The sequence below is a fragment of the Triticum aestivum genome, chromosome 7A (assembly GCF_018294505.1).
Source record: "Triticum aestivum cultivar Chinese Spring chromosome 7A, IWGSC CS RefSeq v2.1, whole genome shotgun sequence".
Lineage (NCBI taxonomy): Eukaryota > Viridiplantae > Streptophyta > Magnoliopsida > Poales > Poaceae > Triticum > Triticum aestivum.
The window spans coordinates 427,979,077-428,003,015 of record NC_057812.1 but is presented as its reverse complement, the minus strand read 5'-3'; the positions used below and the strand labels follow the sequence as shown (position 1 = coordinate 428,003,015).

General features: G+C 44.6%; 1 protein-coding gene across 1 annotated transcript; it reads right to left on the bottom strand.

The window, feature by feature from the left end:
• Positions 1-6,999: 6,999 nt before the first annotated feature.
• Positions 7,000-14,086, bottom strand: LOC123147368 (transaldolase). Its single transcript, XM_044566606.1, has 13 exons — positions 13,918-14,086; positions 13,701-13,815; positions 13,521-13,599; positions 13,355-13,430; positions 13,174-13,257; positions 12,994-13,098; positions 11,486-11,566; positions 11,330-11,394; positions 10,152-10,221; positions 9,994-10,071; positions 7,618-7,715; positions 7,396-7,531; positions 7,000-7,307 (listed from the first exon to the last, which is right to left on the bottom strand). The coding sequence occupies exons 1-13, from the start codon at positions 13,972-13,974 to the stop codon at positions 7,161-7,163; spliced, it is 1,191 nt and encodes a 396-aa protein (XP_044422541.1). The 5' UTR covers positions 13,975-14,086; the 3' UTR covers positions 7,000-7,160.
• Between the last annotated feature and the right edge of the window lie 9,853 nt (positions 14,087-23,939).

The following is a 23,939-nucleotide window of genomic DNA, read 5'->3' as shown; positions in this document are numbered from 1 at the left end:
CTATGTTGGAAATTGTGGACTACACGGTCTACCCTCTAATTCCTCTACCTTTTCCGTGGTGCCGCTCACAATGCGTTTGAGGCTAGAGGGTAGGGACCTATTTATAGACTCCACTTCCAGGCTTTTCATTATTCCACCTGTTTCCGGAAAGATCCGTATGACTCCTGGGCAATGTTAACAATCATGATCAAACATGCCAGTTTTCCGAGTCTAAATATACTAGTCCCTAGCACACATGTGTGAGTCATGTGCCATGATTAGATTGTATATGTGAGATCAATTTCCAATCTTAATCATGTGGGTCAACAGCCTGCAGAGCCGGTCCTGCAAAACAAACCCAGCTTTTCCACCATGTGATGTCCCGGGAAAAATACATACGTACATATAAATTCCAGTAGAGTCGATCCCTATTAATTCCTCTATTGTATTCCATCACATCCTCGGCACCTCGAGTATTACTTCCTCGAGTTAAATTCCGCATCAATTATTCCCCGTCACAAACATTAATAATATGAATAATTCCAGATTGAGTTAAATAAATAATAACCATGTTGAGTAAATGTTGAAGCCACAAAAATATCCAACATCTCCCACTTGGCTGAAACATCTTAATTAATAAATGAAGTTCCATGAGTAAACATGTTTTGAAAAGAATTCCTGACTATAGTCAGTGAACCTGCACTATATTAGTATTATTATACAAATAAATTAATTATACATACCTGAGTTTAATCATTCCACACCTCGTGTATACAATGGTAACTTCCTCAATGTGTTTAACTTTAACCGTAAACTTCAAAATAAGTGACAGGTTGTGATGCACATTCCACGATCATATATGATGTGTGAAATTCCCTTAGCTACACATAATTCCTTCCACCGCCTGAGTGCGCGACAATAAATTCCAGTAGCTAAGGTTGATAGTATAATGAAAATATATTCAAATTCCAATACCATTTAGTATCCCCTTTCTCCTCATGAGTTCAAACATAATTCCTCACTGAGTATGATTTCTCTTATCAAGGTATTTTAACAAGTTTGCTATTTTCCATAGAAAATATTTCAAAATATTCCCTATGTAGTTCCACTCCCAAAACATAGGAAGCTTCAAACATTCCTTTCATATGAAAGTTATAATATGGCCAAGCTTTCACTTCCATCAATGTGACTTTATCATTGCAAATAGTAATAACAAAGCAACATATATAATAATGCAATTTTCACATACCTTTGTACATGGTCACCTCACTCCATTTATAAGACCATATGACCTGCTATTCCATTGATGTGAAGCTTGTTTCAAGGCCACAAATTGATATATTATGTTGCAAACTTCATATTTCCTCTTTGTCCAAAGATTTCCGGCTACAACATATATGATTATTTTCCTCCTGATTCCAAACATATGGGTTGTGGTTGTTTGGTAAAAACAATAAGTTCCCAAACTTCTATCTTTCCTCGTTGAGTTTCTTCCCGCGTTACTTCCACCCATACCGTGCATTGATAGAAAATTTAAGCCTTCTTAAGAGACTTTAATTATTCCTCAGAAAAATTTAGAGTGACTTCCCCCAGCAACACACGATAATTATCTAGAAATGATTTTCCAAGTTATTTCCTCCCACTTATCCTAAGCATATTAGTATTAGGAGTTTCACTTGTATTTTCCATTGGGGTAAAGATTATATTCTAGTATAATTGCCAATAATTCCACCATTATCCATAAAAATACCGGCTTCCACTTTCCACCAGTTTTACTTTTCCAGATCAAAATCCATACCCTTGACCCACTAGAATAACAATTAGCAAAACCTGGTGTGCGTTGTGTAGTAATTGAGAACTTCTTTTCAAAATAAAATAGTTCCTTCCAGTCCAGTCCACAAACCATAAGGAGTGAATGTAGATGAAAATTGGTATAAATGCAATATGCAATGCTTCTTCCAAAGAAAAAAGAAGTATCAAAGATATTTACTTCCTCCACTCAATTGTGAAGTATACATGAGTATTAAAGATATTCAATTCCTCATACCATATGAAGTAGACAATATATTACAATGGTGAATAAAGTTCCATGCACTTATTCAATTGATATATTCCTGAAGTGTATTTCCCCTACGAATCAGTTGTTAGAACTTTGAAATCCTTTAATCAACTGATTCTCCACGTCATTACATTATGTGAACAACACAATAAAACTTTCCGACTTGTTTAATGAAAGGTAAACATATAACCATATAAAGTGTGATCATCAATGAGTGATATGATAAACAATCTAACCTCTAGTGGGAGTGTCGAAAAAAAACCATAAGTATGTATATATAAAATGATGTGAAGCTTTTTGCCTCATTCCGCCTTAAGAAAAGGTGTGCAAGTCAAATACCCATTATATATGTGCTTCAGAAAACCAAATTCCTCCCACTAAAGTTTTGAATTCCTGAATCAGTAAGCCACTTGATTCGGTTCCATGATATGTGACCAAGTCGTCCATGACAAACATAATAAATCCCAAGCATGAATTCCCATTATCAGCATTCCTCTCTATGGAGTCATCTTCCCCAAACAACAATTTAGGTTTCTAACTTCCAATGGACCATCAAGAAAGAATAGACCATCGTGTGTAATTCCGTAATGCACTAATTTTATCATTGAGCAATATTTCCACTCTTCCTTTTCCAAATAGTATTTCGTAAACAATGGGTTCCAAGATAGAACCAAAAATTAAATCCCTACACACTGAAGTTGCATAGTGTGTTGTATAACAATAATACCTTTCCTCCATCAAGGAGTTTCATGGCAAAATTTCCAATTCCAAAGTGTATAAGATTTAGCAGCAATGGAAAAAACACACAAAATATATAATTTCCTTTGGTACTGTTAGGATGTTAATAAAATTGCTATTGTATTCCAGCAATATAATACATAGAAGATTAAATCCACATTCCAACTATTTAAAAAAAATATTGACATATAAATATTTAATGTAAATATTCACAATGTGCATATCATTAAGTGAGAGCAAATTTCCTTAATTTCTCATGGAGTGGTTCCCATCTTCCTCCATAAATAAGTGATTGTCATAATAGACACTTTTTGAATTCCTTCCCATGCAAGGTTGGTATAATAGTGTATCCATCAACAATAATTTTCCTCCACAACGGAGTTTGTGGGCATAATTTACAATTCCAATTTTATTAACTTTAGCATTTCCTTGGAATTTCTTGCATGGAAGTATATGATATATAACAAGAATGCACAATACAACTTCCTCTTTGCCAATTGAATTGATAAAATATTATATCTTCCTCTTCGAGGTGCAACCAGTAATTTTTGGTCAAATCCTTCCCACGGGGAGTTTCGATCTTCCTCCATAGAGCAAATAATGTCCCATATTGCACAGTATCAAATGAAGTTAGATTGGAAAATCAATTATTTTGATCAATTTGGCAGAGTTAGAAATAACCAATATAAGCCAGTAATATGTATTTTCCAAGAGACATCAACCGAAAAATGAAGACAATATTCCAGATTGCACCTATTTTCCATGCAATTTGTTCACTATGGTATGAACCTAACATAAGTATGCAAGCCATTTGACACCTATAATATATTTCCTTTTCCTCAATAGTGGCTTCCTGAATTTGGCCTTGTCCAGTTTGTTTCAATCAATGATGTGATGGATAATTTCCACGGAAAATACATCATAATATTCCATCTTCCAAAGCCGATTAATTCCTTGTGCTTTCTCTCCCAAATCAGGGTGTGCACAAGTATTAAGACAATCAAGAAATACCAGCCTTCCTTGTTATAATCTGATCCTTATAGAGAAATAAAGTAGACGTGGACTTCAGCATGTAGATGCGTATATAAGAATAAATTCCTTGCTCCTTGTGCAAGATGGACCAGTAGAACGAGTAGTACTGTATATAAACAACAGCAACAAAGCTTCCTTCCTGCACCATCTTTGCTGCTGGTGTCCTTCTAATCAATTTTGACTGGCCCACCTGCATCTTGTCTCACCGGCTTCTTGGTTATGAACAGCAGCAAGCAGCAGCAGGCGTGGGCAAGCCCTGGAGCTTCAATCTTCCCCGAGCAGCTAGCTCGCTCAGCAGAAGGCGTGGGTCCCGCATGAGTTCGACGAGCGACGAGATGCAGCGAGGAAACGCCGATTCGACTGTCGATGCCTCAACGGCACGCCGGAGCTTAGATGGACCGATATGTAGCAAGGTATCTCGAGGAAGCGCAGAACAAATCGATCTTGTTTAATTCCCAACTTCTCATGCACAACATGCAAATAGTACAAGTAACAGCAGCCGAAGTGATTTGCTTGGTCCGCACACACATTAAAGAAGCAAGACAGGACTTGGATTTCATCACGTGAACCTGTTGTTTGTCCACTCCACGATCGCGTGCGTGGCAGAATCCTCCGAGCCAGCGAGTGTCTTCTTCCGTTCCGTCGATCGTGTTAAAAGCCATGAATTAATCTATTTTGTCCTCCAGATCAAGTATAGCCACGTGAAAAGGCTCCAATAATTCCGTGCTTGATGCACGCAGGAGATAGCATAATACGCATCGATCTTACGTACATCCGTCAGGCAAATCGACATGGCGATGAATTAGAGTACCAGGCGGATGGCGGATAGCGCAGAGTTGCAGGGCGATGGAGCAGTTCAATCTCACGAGGGACGTCAGAGTATTCCAAGGCACCGACGGGAGAGGCAGAGTTGGCAGCGAAACGGATCGGATGGCGGCGATTAGGGTTACGGGCAACCGTGATCGAATCTGGCTCTGATATCAATGTTGGAAATTGTGGACTACACGGTCTACCCTCTAATTCCTTTGTCTTTTCCGTGGTGCCGCTCACAATGCGTTTGAGGCTAGAGGGTAGGGACCTATTTATAGACTTCATTTCCAGGCTTTTCATTATTCCACTTGTTTTCGGAAAGATCCGTATGACTTTTGGGCAATGTTATCAACCACGATCAAACATGCCAGTTTTTTGAGTCTAAATATACTAGTCCCTAGCACACATGTGTGAGTCATGCCATGATTAGATTGTATATGTGAGATCAATTTTCAATATTAATCATGTGGGTCAACAGCCTGCAGAGCCGGTCCTACAAAATAAACCCAGCTTTTCCACCATGTGATGTCCCTGGAAAAATACATACGTACATATAAATTCCAGTAGAGTCGATCCCTATTAATTCCTCTATTGTATTCCATCACATCCTCGGCACCTCGAGTATTCCTTCCTCGAGTTAAATTCCGCATCAATTATTCCCCGTCACAAACATTAATAATATGAATAATTTCAGATTGAGTTAAATAAATAATAACCATGTTGAGTAAATGTTGAAGCCACAAAAATATCCAACAGGCTAGGCCACGCAAATATTGTGCCTCATTCTTCTCCCTGCCGATCGGTAAGCATCCACATAAATCCGTTGATTCATATACTCGGAGCCATTTCAGGATTGTCATCGTCATCATCATGAATTATACCATTTCAATACACGTGACATAATAAATACTTCCTTCGTCCGAAATTACTTGTCGCGAAAATGGATGTATCTAGACATATTTTAGTTTTAGATACATCTATTTTTATTCACTTCTGCTATAAATAATTCGGGACAGAGGGAGTATATTATCTGTCAAAAAGATAAAGAAAGGTGAGATTGGAATTTGAAATATGTGAGATCCTTGCGTCTAGAGTCCTCAAAGGACAAAATTAGCTTTCTTCTCAACGGATCGTCACTTGCACTGAAAATAAACACTATAGCTTCTATTTTTACAAAAAAAGCATCGAGATCTCTTATAAAAGTTCATTATAAATGCAAAGCATCTTAAACATAATAAAAATTACATCGAGATACTTAGACCATCAAACTACAAATACTACCGCTAATGAGCCGATGACGTGTCGTTGTCACTGCTCTCATACCGGAGCCGGTTTGACCTTATCGATGACAGTCGGAAAGTCTTCATGCGTGTGCCTTTAAGAACGAGCGCCCTAGACCTGCAATCTCGTCCTTGAACCCTTGAACCGTTCTGAAGTGCCTAACACCATAACTCGCCGCCGCACACGCATGACGAGAACTCTAACCTCACCGTGCCGAGGAGACGGCAGGAATCTACGTTGGAGCTTTGTCGATTCCGTTCAAATGATGAACTTGAAGAGGATCGAAGCCCGGAAACCAACTCGACAAAGTTGCGCCTTGATCCGCCCAAACGCTGCCTTGCGAGGACTAAAAAAATCCTAACCTAAACTACTAGCCAAAGCAGAGGCATTGGGACTATCCTCCCCGCCATCGGCCGCCAGAGTGGCAGGCAGAAGGAAGATGAATCCACAGGTTAGCTGGTGGTGCTTGTAGGTGAATTGTAAACCCTAGCCTCAGCTGGGGAAAAAGAACAGTCCGCTGGTGCGTTGGTCCTATGGGGCCTTACTTCCTGACCGCCTACCATGATAAATTATACCATCGACCCGTTTCAGTGTTTGTAGTTGTCGCTAGGTGGTCTATGGATCTGAATGTAATTTTTATTATTTTTGATGTTTTTTTACTGCATAAATAGAAAGTTTTAACGCTCCGCTAAAAATGGATGTACTAGTACTTTATTACTCACACAATAGTAGTGGGTCTGATACAATTTCCACAGCGTCACGGTGGGAGAGAAGACTCGCACTGCAAGTTCAAAGGGGAAGGTAGGCGGAGACAGTGTCTCGCATTCTTCGATGCCCTCATGCCCACGCCGCTCTCGCAGTCTCGCCTATTTAGCTGTTACGTCTGGGCCCTCGGTCATGGGCTGCTTCCCTTTGCTCTTGGGGGTTTGCTTGCTAACTGGGCCTCTCTCTGTCTTTGGGGTTCATCTTTTCTCCTTTTCACCTTCATCGCTTCACGTACATAGCTAACTCGTGACAGAGTCACTCATCACTGTGACCATCTCAAATGTGAGATTCTCACACATTTTCATGAAACGATGATGTTTGAACCACCCGGAGCATAAAAGAAACTGTCGCCACAAAATGCCTTCATATTTCCACAAACGATTCAGATTTCAAGTCCGGCAGACATTCCAAGGACAAAAGTAAACATGTTGACACACAAAACACCCTTTGTTGGAACGAAAATACCAAGAAAGAAGAAACGGCTTCAAATTGAAGTTCAAACATTGGGGGGTGGCCAGATCTTGACGAAGAGCTCCTCCACGCGCCGCGCCTGGTTCGCGTACCCTTCCAGCCCAGAAGCAAGCAGCTCCTCCGCCGCTGGCCCCATCGCCGCCGCCAGGCTCAGCTGGTCCCATTTCACAAGCTGCGTTCATCACAACTACCCGCTTAGCACAAATACCACGTCAAAACTATACTTTTGTTCACACATGATATGAATAAGCCAAACGAACCTCCTCTTGGCTGAAGTTGTACATCTTGTCAAGCGAAGGAGTCAGCCTCTGGACATAACCGTACTTTTCATCGGAATCGGTCACAGATTCATCCAAGGACTGCAGTATCTTCAGGGGCGCGATGATGTAGTCGATCCTAAATATTCAAAAAGATTAATTAGTACAGTACCTACCAATTCAGGTCCACAGTCTATATTAAGGGGAAAAAGGGCAAGTATTTACCCCAGAAGGCTAAACACGTCTTGCTTGTTGCGCACGGCAGCGGCCATCAACTTTGTCTTGTACCCATTCTTGTGAATGTACACATACGCTTTCTTCACCTGAAATCCAGATCAGAATCATATGTAAAGTCCAACTCCTAGCCAAGTAAGTAGCACAGCATATTATGTAATCCACTGCAAATATGGAAAACTCGACTCGACGCCGTGTTATCTTCAGCATCTTAATTGGGGAGACACGAGCTCCTGAATAACCCTACTCTTGTTCATTCAAACTTTCCTTATTATTTTCATTAATTGTTCGATTAATCTATTCTCACCAAAAAACAGTATAAGTGTACTGCCATTCAACCATAGTTCCCTTGCAACTGTCATTAACGCTATTTACGATATAGCATGGCAAACCAGCATATGATGTGCTAAAAGAAATTGATGCCAAGAGCTCTGCCTCGCTGCTGCACTGTGACACGGACGAGGCGACAGCAGCACTTGCGCACCTAGGCTGCCCCATCGTCAACTTGCCGATCACCTACCTCGGGATCCCCCTCACGGTAGGCCGACCAACTGCTGCCCAACTGCAGCCCCTAGTTGATGGGATTGCCGGCCGGCTCCCCTCTTGGAAGGCCAACCTGATGAACAAGCCTGGGCGGCTTGCGCTGGTGAAGTCTGTGCTGAGCGCCATCCCCGTGCATCAACTACTCGCCTATGCGCCGCCTAAGAAGACGCTTCGTCAAATTGAGAAGATTGAGCGCGGCTTCTTGTGGGCCAGCCGCGCTGCCGCCAATGGAGGCCACTGCCATGTCACCTGGCGCCGCGTTTGCCGCCCCATATCGTACGGAGGCCTGGGTGTCCAGGACCTGGAGTGCGCTGGCCTTGCTCTACGGCTACGATGGCTATGGTTCTCGCGCACTGACCATGAGCGCGCCTGGAATGGCCTGGACCTACAATTCTCTGCCGAGGAGCGAGCACTCTTCTTCGCGTCCACCACGATGACCCTCGGAAACGGAACAACGGCATATTTCTGGGAAGACCGCTGGATAAATGGGCAATCCATTTGCAAGATCGCCCCGGCACTTTACAAGTGCATACCCAAACACCGGCGCAAAATCCGGACCGTCGCTGAAGGACTGCAAGGCCATAGCTGGGCCAGGGACATTCATGGGACCTTGGGCATACACGAGATTGGCCAGTACCTTCAAGTCTGGCTGGCGATCGAGCATATCACGCTCTCGAACACCCCTGATCAGCTAGTTTGGAGATGGACGGCCTCCGGTATATACTCTGCTAACTCATGCTATCTTGCCACCTTCCAGGGATCCATGACTTGCTTCTCGTGGAAGCTCATATGGAAGAATTGGGCGCCGCCAAGAGTGAAGTTTTTTCACTGGTTGGCCAGCCAAGACCGGTGCTGGACGGCCGACCGCTTGGCTCGACGCGGTCTCCAGCATCAGCCAAGATGCCCACTCTGCGACCAGGCTCCCGAGACGATGCGCCACCTCCTCTTGGAGTGCCCCTTCGCCAGGCAGACTTGGCACGAAATCCTGTCCTGGCTACGGATGACCACTGCAGGGCCAAGCCACGAAGATTCATTGATGGACTGGTGGCTGCAGGCAAGGCAAAACACGCCAACACTGATGCGTAAGGGCCTAGCCTCCATTGCTCTGTTGACACCATGGATGATCTGGAAACAGCGCAACGAATGCATCTTTGAGGGCGCCCAGCCCCTGGTTCAGGTTCTGGTCTCGAAGATCAAAGAGGAAGCCAAGCAGTGGGCAAGAGCGGGCGCCCACGGCCTACGCGTCATTCTGCCGCCCACCTGGGACGTGCACTAACTTGTATCTAACCTCCTAGGAGGATTGTATCAAAACTCCATCTTTTCAATGCAATGAAATGCAAAAGCCCTTTGCATTTTCTCGAGAAAAAAAATGATGAGAATTTTGCATCAAGTAAAAGGAAACAGTACAAAATGGGCAAAGTACCCAGGACAGAGAACACAACAACAACAGAAAGGACTGGAAATGGTCAGCACATTTTCCCTGTACAGGGAGCCCTGTTCATGGGCCAGACCCCTCTACAAGGAGGCTAATGTCATCTTGAATGAGGCGTGCTGCTACTGAGCACATGATCGTAGTTTGGCTTTCAAGAGATGATGCGAATCAAATGGAATTTTAAAATAATAGTCAGTGCTATTACTTGCTGGTAGTGACCGCAAAACTTTTGAAATTTTCACTTCTTAGGACAAAACACAGCTAAAGAAGAGTACTGGGGAAAGCGACGCCAGGAACATTAAAAATTGCAGAACTGCAGAGTAAAGAAGCCCTGTTTCCAGATATTAGCTTATGCTGATAAACACAAAAATGAAATGGTAACTGATGCTAACCAAGGCAAGCCCAGCATCTTCTCCCTTCTTTAAAGCTTCATCAATCTCTGGGTCACCAGAGTGATTCTTTGCCCAATCCTGTATAGTTTATCGTCATTGGTCAGCATAACATCTACATTTTAGCGCGAGGTAATGAAAACAGAACATGGTAAATTTACCCGAATACGCCCCACAAATATTTGTACGACTGATGCACCAGCTTGCGCTGCAGCTGCTGCTTGTGCAAAACTTAAGAAGAAGACACACACAAGGCTTCAGTTATTAACTATCGGGTCAAAGCTACAAATTCTACAGAGAAAAAATATCTTTCCAAAATTGCCTTACCATCTTACATAAATTGAAAGTCTATGTAAGTGCACCTACAATAGTGCATGTCTTTTCGTAGTAAACATGTTCGTCTCAATAACTAGTAAGGCCTGTTGAGTTGTCTTGTGGAGCCTCCCATACAAAGGGGTGCTAACCCTCACAAAGATATGAAAATCTTTGAGTGAAGTGCATTGTAGGTCCTCAAACTATTTCAGAGGTGTCACATAGGTCCTCGAACTATGAAAAGTGTCATCCAGGTCCCCGAAGTGCAATATGCGTGGCATACAGGGTTTTTTTCGAAAAGGGGGGACTCCCCGGCCTCTGCATCAGAACGATGCATACGGTCACATTTATATAGAAATAAAGAAGTTCAACAAGGTCTTAAAGTCTGAAAACAAAATAACGGCAAGCTCACAAAGAGCCACAACGCCAAGAAACAAAAGGCCCAAAAGCCACAACCGGCTGGCATAACAATGATAGGTAAACTAATTGCTTATCCTATTACATGACCGCCATCCAAACCGGTTGAAGATATCCCGCGCTACCATCTCCCACCGGACAGATCCAGTAACCAAACGCTCCATTTTAGAGGTCCTCGAACTATTTTAGAGGTGTCACGTAAGTCCTCGAACCATTTTAGAGGTGCCACATATGTACACACTTATTGCACTTTGAGGACCTTCGAGGACAATCCCACAATTACTCATCATGTGAGATGAGTACTTCACTTGTAAGTTACAAGACAGATTGGACTGACAACCTCTCCTTGTGCTAACACCAAAGAGCAATAGGTATTTATGTTGCCGACAGGCAAAAAATGGGATACTGTGGCCATTTAGCCCTCTTCAGCTTTCTACAAGTCCCACGCTAAGTAATTTAAAGACAGTTCTGTGGTTCCAAATTGCGACAAGAAAGAAGTTTCAGGCACCAAAGCATTGTAACATTAAAGAAGAGAGGGAAAAACATTCATACAACTCCCCGCTACAAGAAATATGGTTGGGACCAAATTAAGCAAAGTGCACGTACGTACCTGTAAACGAATGTTAGATGTGTTTGAGTTCCTTCAGATTCAAGTAATCTTGACGCTTCTATACCCTGATGATTGTAAACAAGTTGACGACAAAAATGCATGGTCAGCAGGTATGAACAAGACCACACTTAAGAGATTGATGCAGTGCAAACTTACTTGCCATGTAGCAGGAATTTTGAATAACAGACGTTCTGATGGGATATCATGTTCATTGTATATCTGCAACAGTTCATGCACCTGAACATAGAAATATCAAATAGTTTTCATCAAACTTAAGTTCTTTTTGTTTCTTCAAATGATATCAGCCAACAGCACACATGCTTTACTCTGAAGCATCAGCCAGACAAGGCTATGAGTAAAAAGTATATGCCAAAACTTGATAATAAGTAACTACACATGCTCTCAGCCTTAACATTAGGAAAAGATATTACAGACATCAAACGGATACTTGCAGTTAAATAGTACCATCACGACTAAGGTACGATTTGTGGGAATATTGGAAGTGAAGCAGAAGATATTCAATAAGTTCATGACAAATTGAATATGACAGTGATGAAAAGAATTCAGAGCAATCAAAAAAGAAAAACGAAATGATTGCCAAATCTGTTAACAATTTGGAGAGAGAAAATATTCACTCCAGAGCTAATAGTAAAGATTTGGCCAAACGAGGATGGAACCATGACCCGATTTGCTCGCTCTGCTGGAATACTTCAGAGGATGCTGTGCATCTGCTGGCACCTACCTCTTCACTGCTGCACTATGGCGCCGGGCCTTGCAGCTGTGCCATCTCCCGACGACGCTGGCTCCTGCCTAATCTACAAGCTCACTTCTTCAGTCGTGGGAAGATGGTGCCCACACCATCGCGTGCATGGAGCTTACTGGTGCAGCTTGTGTGGTAGCACGTTTGGAAGGAACGCAACGAGCACGTCTTCACAAATAAGGCATCAACAACAACTACCACATTCTACTGCTTAAAATATGAGCTGGCTAATTGGACAGCCGCAAAGAGGATCAGAATCGATCAACTCATACAAAGACCCAGTTATGGAGCTGCGGTTGCCGTTGCTTGCATGAGCCATATGCAACTAAAATCCTCTTGTGACCGTGTACTACACACCCTGTACTCTCTCCCCCTAATGAATGAAAAGCCGATCCAGCATTTTTGTCAAAAAAAAAATTGTTCTATCAATTAATGTCAAGCTAGTGGGGGGAAACATAGATATCCTAATTCTGTGTACGGTATGTAATATATCAAACTTATGTTAATGTTAATGGTTATTTTGCTCAATATTAGAAGTAAACAAATCCTTTTTTCATGGAAATTTTCAAATATACTTTAGTTTTGATTACTAAACTAACTGATTACTTACTCATGCATACTTAAGCATCATCAATGTGATGAAAATAAGCTACTATGGTCTACAGATTGATGTTTTGCCCACATCAAAATAACTTGTCATCATTGAGAACACACAAAATATTGGACTAATTAAACTGAAAGTAGATTCAAATAAATGATGGTCTTGGTAAATACTTCACGTTCACGGCATGCTAGTAAAAATACTTAAGTTCATAACCATCTATGCAAATCACAATGTGGGTACTTTGGGTACACAATTCAGTTACACAACACGAGAACAACAAAAGAAGAAAGAAGCTCATACCCTCTGGACGATTCCTTGGGTATCGTAAGCCAATCGAGCATCTATTTCCGTGGACACTCTTCCAGGAACTTGATGAGCCAGCTCAGCTCCAACATTCCCCAGGGCCTGCCAAATTTCGTATCAAATCAACTCGTCAGATGAACAGAACAGGTGATACTGAAACCGAAATGCAAAGTGCACCTTGGTAAGGTAACAGGACATCCGGTCCCCGGGCTTCTCCATTGTGTTACATTCACCATCTACCAATGCGGTATCTATGGCACTCTACAAAAAACACGCAGCCCGAGCACTAGTCATGTGACCCTTCCTCTGTTAAGTGTTCACCATCTGCCGGTTAAACATGCCAGTAATAATTTCTCACCTTGAACTGGGTATCCGGTAGCCCTGCGATCCCAAGCAACAGTGAAGAGCTCACGGTGACCGCCGTTGGTGCAAACCTGCAATTGACCAGCAGTATGATGTATCACTGACCATCGCCCCAACCAGATTCATTCAGCGGAAGTACAGGAGCAAAGAGCGGAGCTTACTTCTCAAAATCATCGAACACGACTGTGTCCGGCACGATCTCGCTGAAGCTGGAGACCACGTCGAGCTCAGTTACGACCGCTGCAAGCAACCCACAAGCAGGTAGCGCGGATCAAGACTCAAGAACACCGCACATCATAACAGGCCGGGGGGCAGGAAGGAAACCAAGAGAAACCCTGTACCGCCTGCGGGGGAAGAGGGCGCGTTGCCGGCGGCGGCCCGTGCCGCCACAACCGGCCTCCGGAGGCTAAAAACCGCGGGCTTAGCCGAGCTTGGTGACGAGCTCCACCTGCCGGCCTGGAGCGGCGATCAAGAACGGGTCAGACCGTGCAAGCGGCCAAATCGAGCAAATGGGAGCTCGTCGGACGGAGGATGAAGAACGCGAGCGAGAGAGTGTACCTGGCGGGGGGCGGGGAGGAAGGGAGACGAGGTGGGTGCGGAAATGGAGAGCGCCATGGGTGGAGCTGGGATCGGGGGAAGTGGGGGAGTGAGAGCGTATATTTACAGGATCGCAAGTCGCATAAATTAGCTCGCCGTTTGGGGTTAGTTCATGATGTGACGACTTTGCCCTCGGATGAGTCCATGGATCATTTCTCTATGTGCGCCCCCAAGTTTGAGTTTTTTTTAAGATCCGGCAATTGCTGTTTTTTCATTGTCCTAACTAATTGCAACGGAAATATACATATTCTTGTGACTAACTTAATCCCGTGCATTGTCATAAATAAAAAATACTTGTCCTCTTTTCTTCTTGCTTTCTTCCGATATTGCTTGGAAACCTTATTTAACTTTAGCAATTTTGTAGAATAAACTTGACCATCTATGCCTTATTACTTCAAATAAAATTTGTTCCAACATGTCCAGCAACATCTCTAGAATCACAAATTGACTACACAAAGGAAGTGCGTGAAAAACAGGTTAGCAAGTGTTTTCCCGGTGGCCATGTCAATGGACAATCGCTTCTACTTGATTTAGGTATATCTGCTCATGGTAAGCACAGCTGCATTTCCCCAGGGCCGGCCCATAGGCCGGGGCAACGGGGCGACCGCCCTGGGCCCCTGGGAGGTAGGGGCCCCGGCCCAGGTAGTAGTACAGTATACACATATTATGATGTTTCTTCTTTAGATCCAGAAAAATAAGAGGAAAAAACAAGGCCCAAGCCCACCACGTAGCTAGCACTCAGGGACCAAAATAATCGATGGGTTCGCTACGCTGTTGCAGCATTCATCGACCTCCTCGGCTCTAGTCTCCTCGCCTCCTCGGCTCCTCCCCCAAATTTCTCCAAACCCTAGACAACAGCGCCACCGCTCCCGTGCACTTCCAAATTCGAGGCGCTGCTCCTTGCATCCATTAGTGGAGATCAACAGTGCTATTCCCTTCCCAATCATCTCTCTTTGCATCCTCACAATTCCCCATCAAGTAGACGTTTGAGGGATCATCATATCAGAGATGGTACGTCTACCTCCTTCCCTTAATCAAGTATTCTTTTGATTTGTTGTTAAATAGCCCGGTGCTCCGCCTCTGATTGCTCCATCTGACATCTCCAATTCTTCTCTTCCTAGTTCCCACTCTTGTGTTGGCCTTTTCTTCAAAGCTTCATTGGATCCAGGGATGAGAAGGGGGGGACGGGGAATGAGTGTTGCAGCCTTGTAGATCTGGGATGCTACATCAACAATTCGACATCAAGCCATATGCTGATATTCAGGTGCTTTTGTTCCATGTATTGACTGTTTTTCTCCAATTTTTTGGTGACATATCTTCTCGAAAATGTTTATCAGTGACAAAAGGAAGTGAAAAAAATAGAGAGATGAACTGGTAGAACCCAGAAAGGTTCGACTGAAATTTTTTTAGAACAGGTAGTTCTACCAGAATCGTTTGTGCCATTGCATGTTACGGTGGTTCGTTTGTTAGAGACATAGACTCTTGTCCAAATATATTAATAGCTTATCGAATTTTATTTACTGCACTAGTCAGTCATTGTAGCATAAGCTTAACATAGTTTCTCAAAAGTTCAAGTTATTGGGAAACTATTTGAAATCATCAATATCACAGGAAAGGTTGAATGGTCTTGCTACATTATGCATTGAGAAAGAAAAGTTGGATGAAATAAATATTGAAGTGGTTATTGATGACTTTTCTTCCAGAAGTATTAGGAGAAACAACAAGATCTGATCATCATATTCAGGAAGCTTTGGAGACATTTTCTTTGGGTGAAAACATCGATTGACGAACAGATTGAAGAGAATAGAAACTGATGTAAGTTCTCATGCATTAACATTATATCTCATGATAACACAAACGCTTCAAGTTGCTATCAGTTTTGACAAGGTTTTCACACTTAGAAGAGCAAGATGATGGTCTCTTTGTGCCACTTACAAGAGCAATCTTTTGTAGAATTATATTGTTTCCATACTATTATGATATAGTAGTTCTATGGACCGTTACAAATAAATAATTTGTGGCATGTGCTTTTTAGTTCAAAGACCATCAATCTATGTTATCTACTAAATTGCTTTCGAAATACAATATATTCTAAATTTTTATTTGTCCACAAGGGCCCCATTTTGTCGTCTCGCCCCAGGGCCCCGAATATGTATGGACCGGCCCTGCATTTCCCAATTATATCCATGACGAGACCACGATTACATTTAAAGGCATATATTGCTGAATTCAGGACAGGCTCGTATTCATATTTCTTTAATCCTCTTGAAGGTAATCCTCGGATATATCAATTCAGCCACCACAATAGATGGCCACAGATAAAATTGTGTTTATATATTTATTTATTTGAGATGAGAAGAATAACCGGTAGGGATAGATCATTCCAGGAGGGAGACTTAATAAACAATATAATAGACATCTTTAATTTTTGTTAATTACTGAAGTAAAAATGGGATGCTATTCACCTCAATAAAAAAACATAATAAATATATCTATTTTATGCCTAGTCAATTTAGATATATCAACATACAAATCGAGCATGTTTATGGATCCTTGTAACGGGAGTGCTTTGCGAAGGCTTGAATCCATGAAGAATGAATCTTTGAGATTCAGGTTTCAGGACGATACTGATTAGTATCGCGGTCGAGGCATTTTGTGGCCACACTGGTTGCTTGACAGAAAGATTGAACACCATTATTTTTGGTCATTCTCTCTCATGCACATTATTAATAATAGTTGCAAAGTCATCTAAATATAACCATTCCAATTCAAATTTGAATGAATGGCTCAAAACAGATGGTGTTTGGCAATGTGTTTGCTTTTAACATGATGGATGTTGCAAGTTGGCCACGATGACGGGTATTGCGACACGGTGGTCTCGTATGGTCGCCCAACAACATGGTGGATGTTGCAATGGGAGTAGGGTAGCCTTGCAACTAGGTGGTCTTCCACGATTGCCTTGCAACAAGGTGGTTGGTGTAGCGACAATGTGCGGCAGCAAGGTAGCCTTGCAACTGGGTAGTCTTCGTGGTTGCTTTGCAACACAACGGTTGTCGCAACAGCGGGTGGCGGTGTGTGCAGTCTTCTCCTCTTCAGCAACGCACAAGTGTCTAATTTGATAGCGATGGAGACATCAGACATGACGATTGTTTGGTGGGGAGAAAAAGAAAAACGTGGGGGTTCAAAAAATTCATGTGAAGGAGGATGAGGAAAAGGCAAGAAAGAAGAAAGGTCGTATGGGCTCAGGACACGCGTCATGACACACACAGCTCACACAACCGGCTGATTTATTTTCAAAAATCAGTTGGTTGTGTCGCACTAGCGCATTTGAATAAGTTGGTGAATATACGCCCTATATGAAAAAAATAGTAATTATAAAAAATCCAAAAAACAAGTAAACTTTTTTGGCGGGTAAAAAAACAAATAAACTTGATCTTCTACTGTATTCATGTAAAAACAATTGGCCAAGGAGTGACTTTCATAGTATTCTTTGTGGAAAAATAAACACTCATACAAGTTACTATTCACATTTTTTTCCTTAAAATTTTGGGTTTTTTCCCTTGAAGTTGATAGTAGTTTTTTCTTCATGATTTTTTTTATATGTGAGTATAACAGAAGGTCACGTTTATTTTGAAAAAGATTTTTTTTTATTTTTTCTAGTTACTACTATAATTTGTTCTCATATTTAAATACACTCAAGAGCTAAGGGTATTTCCCGGGTTTGGGGCTGAGTACTTTCCTACTTAAATTGTACTGTAGTAGGTGTCAGGTTGTTGCATAGAAAAATATAAAAATGGTTCGGATTCCGCATCCACGTGACATCCGGATGCAAAAGTAAAGCAAGGCTAGTTTGGTAATCCGGACGATGGTTAGTTACTTGGTTAGCATCGATCTGCTCTCTATTGAGGTTTAGTTTATTCGCTTAGCTCCGTGCGGGGCTGATGCATAGAGGTTTCGACACCATCGAGGCCCGAGCGCGAGCGAGGAGGATTTGGATAGAGCTTTGCTCATGTGATGAATGTGATGATGCGTTCTTGGATTTGGATAGTGCAACTAGTCTATTTTTTGTTTTCTTTTGCATTGTCTTTTGCGTTTGGGATACACGGTCAGTTTGAGAATGATTGGATCGACACGATCGATGTTAGAGTATCTCCACCCGTTGGCTTGCTAGGGGCGCATAAAATCGCCGTCTCAAGACGAACTGACGCTAAACTATATGTTGGGGGTATGATACTCCCTAGTCGCCGTTCCCACGTCACTTTTTTTTTTTGAAAAACAAATTCCGGTCTTACATTCACACAAACAAGACGCAAATTTAATCAAACTTGGGCGAGTTTACCAAATATTTTACAAACAAAGAAAAAAGACACTATTAGACCCGTCGTCGCCCTCGCCGTTCCCCGCCGCCCGCCGCCCTGAAGCTCTACATGCCGAGGAGCCTGTAAAACTGCGTGTAGTCGCCGCCGCCGCCGTCGTTGCCTCCTCCGCGGCCGCCGTCCCTGCTGCTCCCCTGCCCAGGGTTGCCGAGGCGCGGCGGGTTAGACGGTCCGGGGGCGTCCTCGTCCTCGTCGCTGTCGAGGATCACCACGCCGTCCTCGTCCTCGCGCCCATGCTGGCGGGCGGCTATCTCCTGCAGGGCTCGGCGCTGCCGGACCATCTCGTTGCGGAGGTAGTCGTCCCGCGCCCACTTTAGGGCGGCCTCGTCGGAGAAGCCGAACTGGGCTATGGCCTCTGAGGGAGTCCTGGATTAGGGGGTGTTCGGATAGCCGAACTATACCTTCAGGCCGGACTCCTGGACTATGAAGATACAAGATTGAAGACTCCGTCCCGTGTCCGGAAGGGAATTTCCTTGGCGTGGAAGGCAAGCTTGGCGATGCGGATATGAAGATCTCCTACCATTGTAACCGACTCTATGTAACCCTAACCCTATCCGGTGCCTATATAAACCGGAGGGTTTTAGTCTGTAGGACAACATACACATCAACAATCATACCATAGGCTAGCTTCTAGGGTTTAGCCTCTCCGATCTCGTGGTAGATCTACTCTTGTACTATCCATATCATCAATATTAATCAAGCAGGACGTAGGGTTTTACCTCCATCGAGAGGGCCCGAACCTGGGTAAAACTTCGTGTCCCTTGCCTTCTGTTACCATCCGGCCTAGACGCACAGTTCGGGACCCCCTACCCGAGATACGCCGGTTTTGACACCGACATTGGTGCTTTCATTGAGAGTTCCTCTGTGTCGTCGCCATTAGGAAGGATGCCTCGCCCCGTCTTTGAAGACGGCACCATTGCTAAGGGAGCTTTGGCTGTCGGCCAAACCCTCCGGCTAGGTGGTTTTCTTATGACCACATGTTCGGCTTCTGCGCTGACGATGACCTCTCGAGCCATCAAAAACAATCTTCATGTCAACTCGGAACTTGCCGAGCAGTTAGATCCAATAGAGCTTTCCTCCATAAACGAGCTCTTGGATCGCTTCGCCGCCCTGGGAGTCGCTACGGATTACGACCAGATTAAGCCTAAAACCAATCTGAGAGAGATTAACTCTCCCCAAGCCACCCATCACGTTGCCGTGGTAGAGGGACAGTGCGGCGACCCTTCATCTATCTTAAGGACTCGCTACGTACGGATTCCCGATCCCTCCAAGCCGGATGTCCGCGGAGGGGAGGATATCACTCAAGACCTGAACTTAGAATCAGGCGACAGACTGGATTCATTGGACGACATCCAGGAATCCAAATTTTTGAGTTCGGAAATTCCTCGGCCTCTGAGCCTTAGAAGGGGTAAGGCTTCGGATTTAATTCCACCCACCCACCCGAACATTAGCGATCTATCCCAAATCAGGCAAGAGCCCAAAGAAACAGTACATCATTACTGGGCCAGATTCGTCCTGGTTATGAACAGGATAAAGGGCTGCCGCGAGGAAGACGCAATTTCATTCTTCTGCAATAATTGCACGGACAAGGGAATACTCAACGCCATAAGTCACCGTGATATTACACGCTTCGCTGACTTAGCGTCCATAGTACGAAAGTACTGTGCGATGGAAAGTGCCCGGAAAACCAAAACAAAATTTTGGGACAATCCGGCCCTTAAGGCAAGCCCGGTCCAAAATAAAAGGGTGCATCATCGCCAGACACCCGGGTCAAACACCAAAAGGCAAAAACCCTTTACAGGGCATGGAACCGTACTGGAAGGATGGCTTAATGGACCCTGTAAAATTCATAGTACAGAGGACGCCACACCAACTCACAGCCTTAGAGCATGTTGGATACTCCGGCAGGTGGCCAAAATTGGCGAAAACCTCCTAATTCCGGAGGCCACAGAAAGCCACCCCAGATACACCAATACGATATTAACAGTCTTCGATACCTTCGCATCAAATAATATGCGAAAAAGGACACTCCGCAGCCTTGGCGAAGTCTACCAAGTGGCAACAATAAACCCATGGAGTGACTCGGCCATCACCTTTAACGCCAGTGATGAACCTAAATTCCGAACAGCCCGAGCACCAGCTGCATTGGTCCTCAGTCCAATAGTGGACGGCTTTCGTCTTACCAAGATACTCATGGACGGCGGCAGCGGATTGAACCTCATTTATGAGGAAACTCTTCAAAAAATGGATATAGACTGGAACCGCATCATGCGAAGCAACACAACCTTTAGAGGAATAATCCCCAGTCGGGAAGCACGCTGTACAGGAAAAATCACACTAGATGTGGTGTTCGGCACGCCGGACAATTACAGGTCCGAAGAGGTCACGTTCCATGTGGCCCCGTTCAGCAGCGGTTATCACGCTTTGCTGGGGTGGGAAGCATTCACAATCTTCCAAGCAATACCCCATTACGGGTACATGAAGCTCAAGATGCCCGGGCCTAACGGGATCATCACTCTCGCTAGTGATCCGGACATAGCACTCCGCGCCGAAAACAAGACAGCCGCACTGGCCCTCGAGGCACTATCCGAAGCCCTAGTGGCTGAGGAGCTGACTGCGCTACGCTCTACGGTGAATAGGGACGACGTGGTACTCGACAAAAGATCCAAATCCACCTCCTTTAAACCAGCAGACGAAATAGTCAAATTCCAAGTCCATCCAACGGACCCCAATAAAACAGCTTCCATCGGGGCACAGCTAAACCCTGATGTCGACGCCGCATTGCGAGAGTTCCTACGAGAGAACTGGGACATTTTCGCCTGGCACCCTTCAGACATGCCAGGAATCCCACACAGGCTGGCCGAACATAGCTTAAATATCCAAACAGGATTCAAACCTGTCAAACAGGCTCTCCGGCGTTTTTCCGAACCTAAGAGACAGGCTATGGGAGAGGAGCTAGCAAAGCTATTAGAGGCCGGATTCATCAGAGATATAAAACATCCAGACTAGCTAGCAAACCTGGTGATGGTACCAAAGAAGGACAAATCCCAGCGCCTGTGTGTTGATTTTAACGACCTTAACAAGGCTTGCCCAAATGATCCCTTCCCCCTCCCCCGCATCGATCAAATTATCGATGCGACCGCAGGACACGATTCGTTGTGTTTCCTCGACGCATATTCTGGCTACCATCAAATCAAGATGGCAGAACCAGACCAAGCCGCAACGGCATTTATCACACCATACGGGCCATTCTGCTTCAACACGATGCCCTTCGGGCTCAAAAACGCCGGCGCAACATATCAGCGCATGATTCAGACATGTTTGGCAAGCCAGATCGGTAAAAAGTGGAGGCATACATAGATGATGTGGTCGTCAAAACAAGACATGTTGAATCTCTAGTAGACGACTTGAGGCTCACATTTGATAATCTCCGAACATACGACATCAAGCTCAACCCGGAAAAATGCGTTTTCGGCGTTCCAGCCAGAAAGCTCTTGGGCTTCATTGTATCCAGCAGAGGAATTGAAGCAAATCCAGCCAAGATCCAAGCTCTGTCGCAACTGGATATCCCAAAGGACCTCAAACAAATACAAAAGTTAACCGGATGTGTGGCGGCTCTAAGCCGCTTTATCTCCCGCTTGGGAGAAAAGGCCCTTCTCCTTTACCGCCTCCTTCGGTGCACCGAACACTTAGAATGGATGGACGCAGCCACGGCCGGACTCGACGAAATAAAAGCCATACTGGCAACAAACCCAGTCCTGGCCGCGCCAAACACTGGCGAACCAATGCTATTGTACATCGTAGCAACACATCAGGTTGTAAGCGTAGTGCTCGTCGTCGAACGAGAAGCAAACGGACACAAATTCCCCCTTCAAAGGCCGGTCTATTATGTGTCCACTGTCCTCACTCCCTGCAAATCATGGTATCCGCATTATCAAAAGATTGCGTACGCGGTATTCATGGCATCCCGAAATCTATGACACTACTTTCAAGAGTGTTCAATAACAGTAGCCTCAGAAGTACCACTTAACGACATTATAAACAACCGTGACACAACGGGCCGGATCGCGAAATGGGCCATCGAGCTCCTCCCGTTCGACATAACTTATAATCCACGACGAGCCATCAAGTCACAAGTTTTGGCCGACTTCGTCGCAGAATGGACGGAGGCCGAACTCCCTAGAGAGTACGGCACATATTCAAATTGGATCATGCATTTCGACGGCTCCAAAATGTTGGCTGGACTGGGGGCTGGCATCGTTTTGACGTCCCCCACAGGAGACACAGTTCAATACGTACTACAGATTCTGTACACGGACTCCAACAATGCAGCCGAATATGAGGCCCTTCTACATGGTCTTCGGATGGCAGTATCCATGGGCATCCAACGCCTAGAGGTGCACGGGGACTCGAACCTCGCAATCTCCCAAATCAATGGAGACTTCGATGCCAAGGATCCGAAAATGGCAGCTTACCATAACGCCGTCCTAAAAATGTCAGCTCGGTTCGAGGGACTTGAATTTCACCATATAGACCGGGAAAATAATCAGGCGGCAGATGTCCTGGCACGCATCGGTGCAAAATGCGATGTAGTCCCCCCCAACATCTTCTTGGAAAGGCTTTTCAAGCCATTCGTGGTATGGGAAGGGGAGCCGAACAATAACAGCCCAGACCCAACCACACTGCCCGACACCGAACATTCTGACACAATCGGAGGCTCTGCCATTGAAATAAAACCTTCAGCCCACGTAATAATGGCCGTCATCGCCCCGTGGACAGAACCATTCCTCGCCTACCTTACTAGGCAGGAACTCCCCGAGGACCAAAATGAGGCACGCTGCATAGTGCGGCGATCCAAAGCCTACAGAGTCCACGAGGGAGAGCTTTATAAGAAAAGCACTACCGGAGTCCTTCAAAGGCGCATCTCCGAAGAGGAGGGGCGGAATCTCCTGGCTGAAATCCATGCCGAACTCGGCGGTCATCACGCTGCAGCCCGGTCCCTGGTAAGCAAAGCCTTCCGTACAGGCTTTTATTGGCGGACGACCCGGGCAGACGCTCAGGACTTAGTCCAATGATGCACCGGCTGCCAGCTCTTTGCAAACCAAAGCCATATGCCACCCACCGCCCTCCAAACTATCCCCATCACTTGGCCCTTTGCGGTCTGGGGGCTTGATATGGTTGGACCCCTTAAAGGCGGAACCCACAAGCACAAATACTTACTAGTCATGGTGGATAAGTTCACCAAATGGATAGAAGCCAAGCCTGTTAAGACGGCCGAATCCGGACCTGTGATAGACTTCATATCCGGGGTTGTACACCGTTACGGCGTCCCCCACAGCATCATCACTGATAATGGCACGAACTTTACGGTCGACGAGGTAAAACTCTGGTGCAAAAACATGGGCATAAAACTCGATTATGCTTCCGTCTATCATCCACAAACTAACGTCCAGGTCGAACGTGCAAATGGTCTTATCATGAGCGGCATCAAACCCAGACTAGTGCGGTCCCTTAAGGAATCTAACACGCACTGGGTAGAGGAGCTCGACTCCGTACTCTAGGGGCTGCGGACCACGCCGAATCGCACCACCGGATACACATCATTCT

Excerpts from the sequence above, each read along its gene's own strand:
- LOC123147368 (XM_044566606.1), bottom strand. The coding sequence starts at position 13,974 with ATGGCGCTCTCCATTTCCGCACCCACCTCGTCTCCCTTCCTCCCCGCC. Across the intron at positions 13,600-13,700 it reads GCCCTCTTCCCCCGCAGGCG|CGGTCGTAACTGAGCTCGAC; the intron begins GTACAGGGTTTC and ends GGTTGCTTGCAG. Across the intron at positions 13,258-13,354 it reads TACCGGATACCCAGTTCAAG|AGTGCCATAGATACCGCATT; the intron begins GTGAGAAATTAT and ends TGTTTTTTGTAG.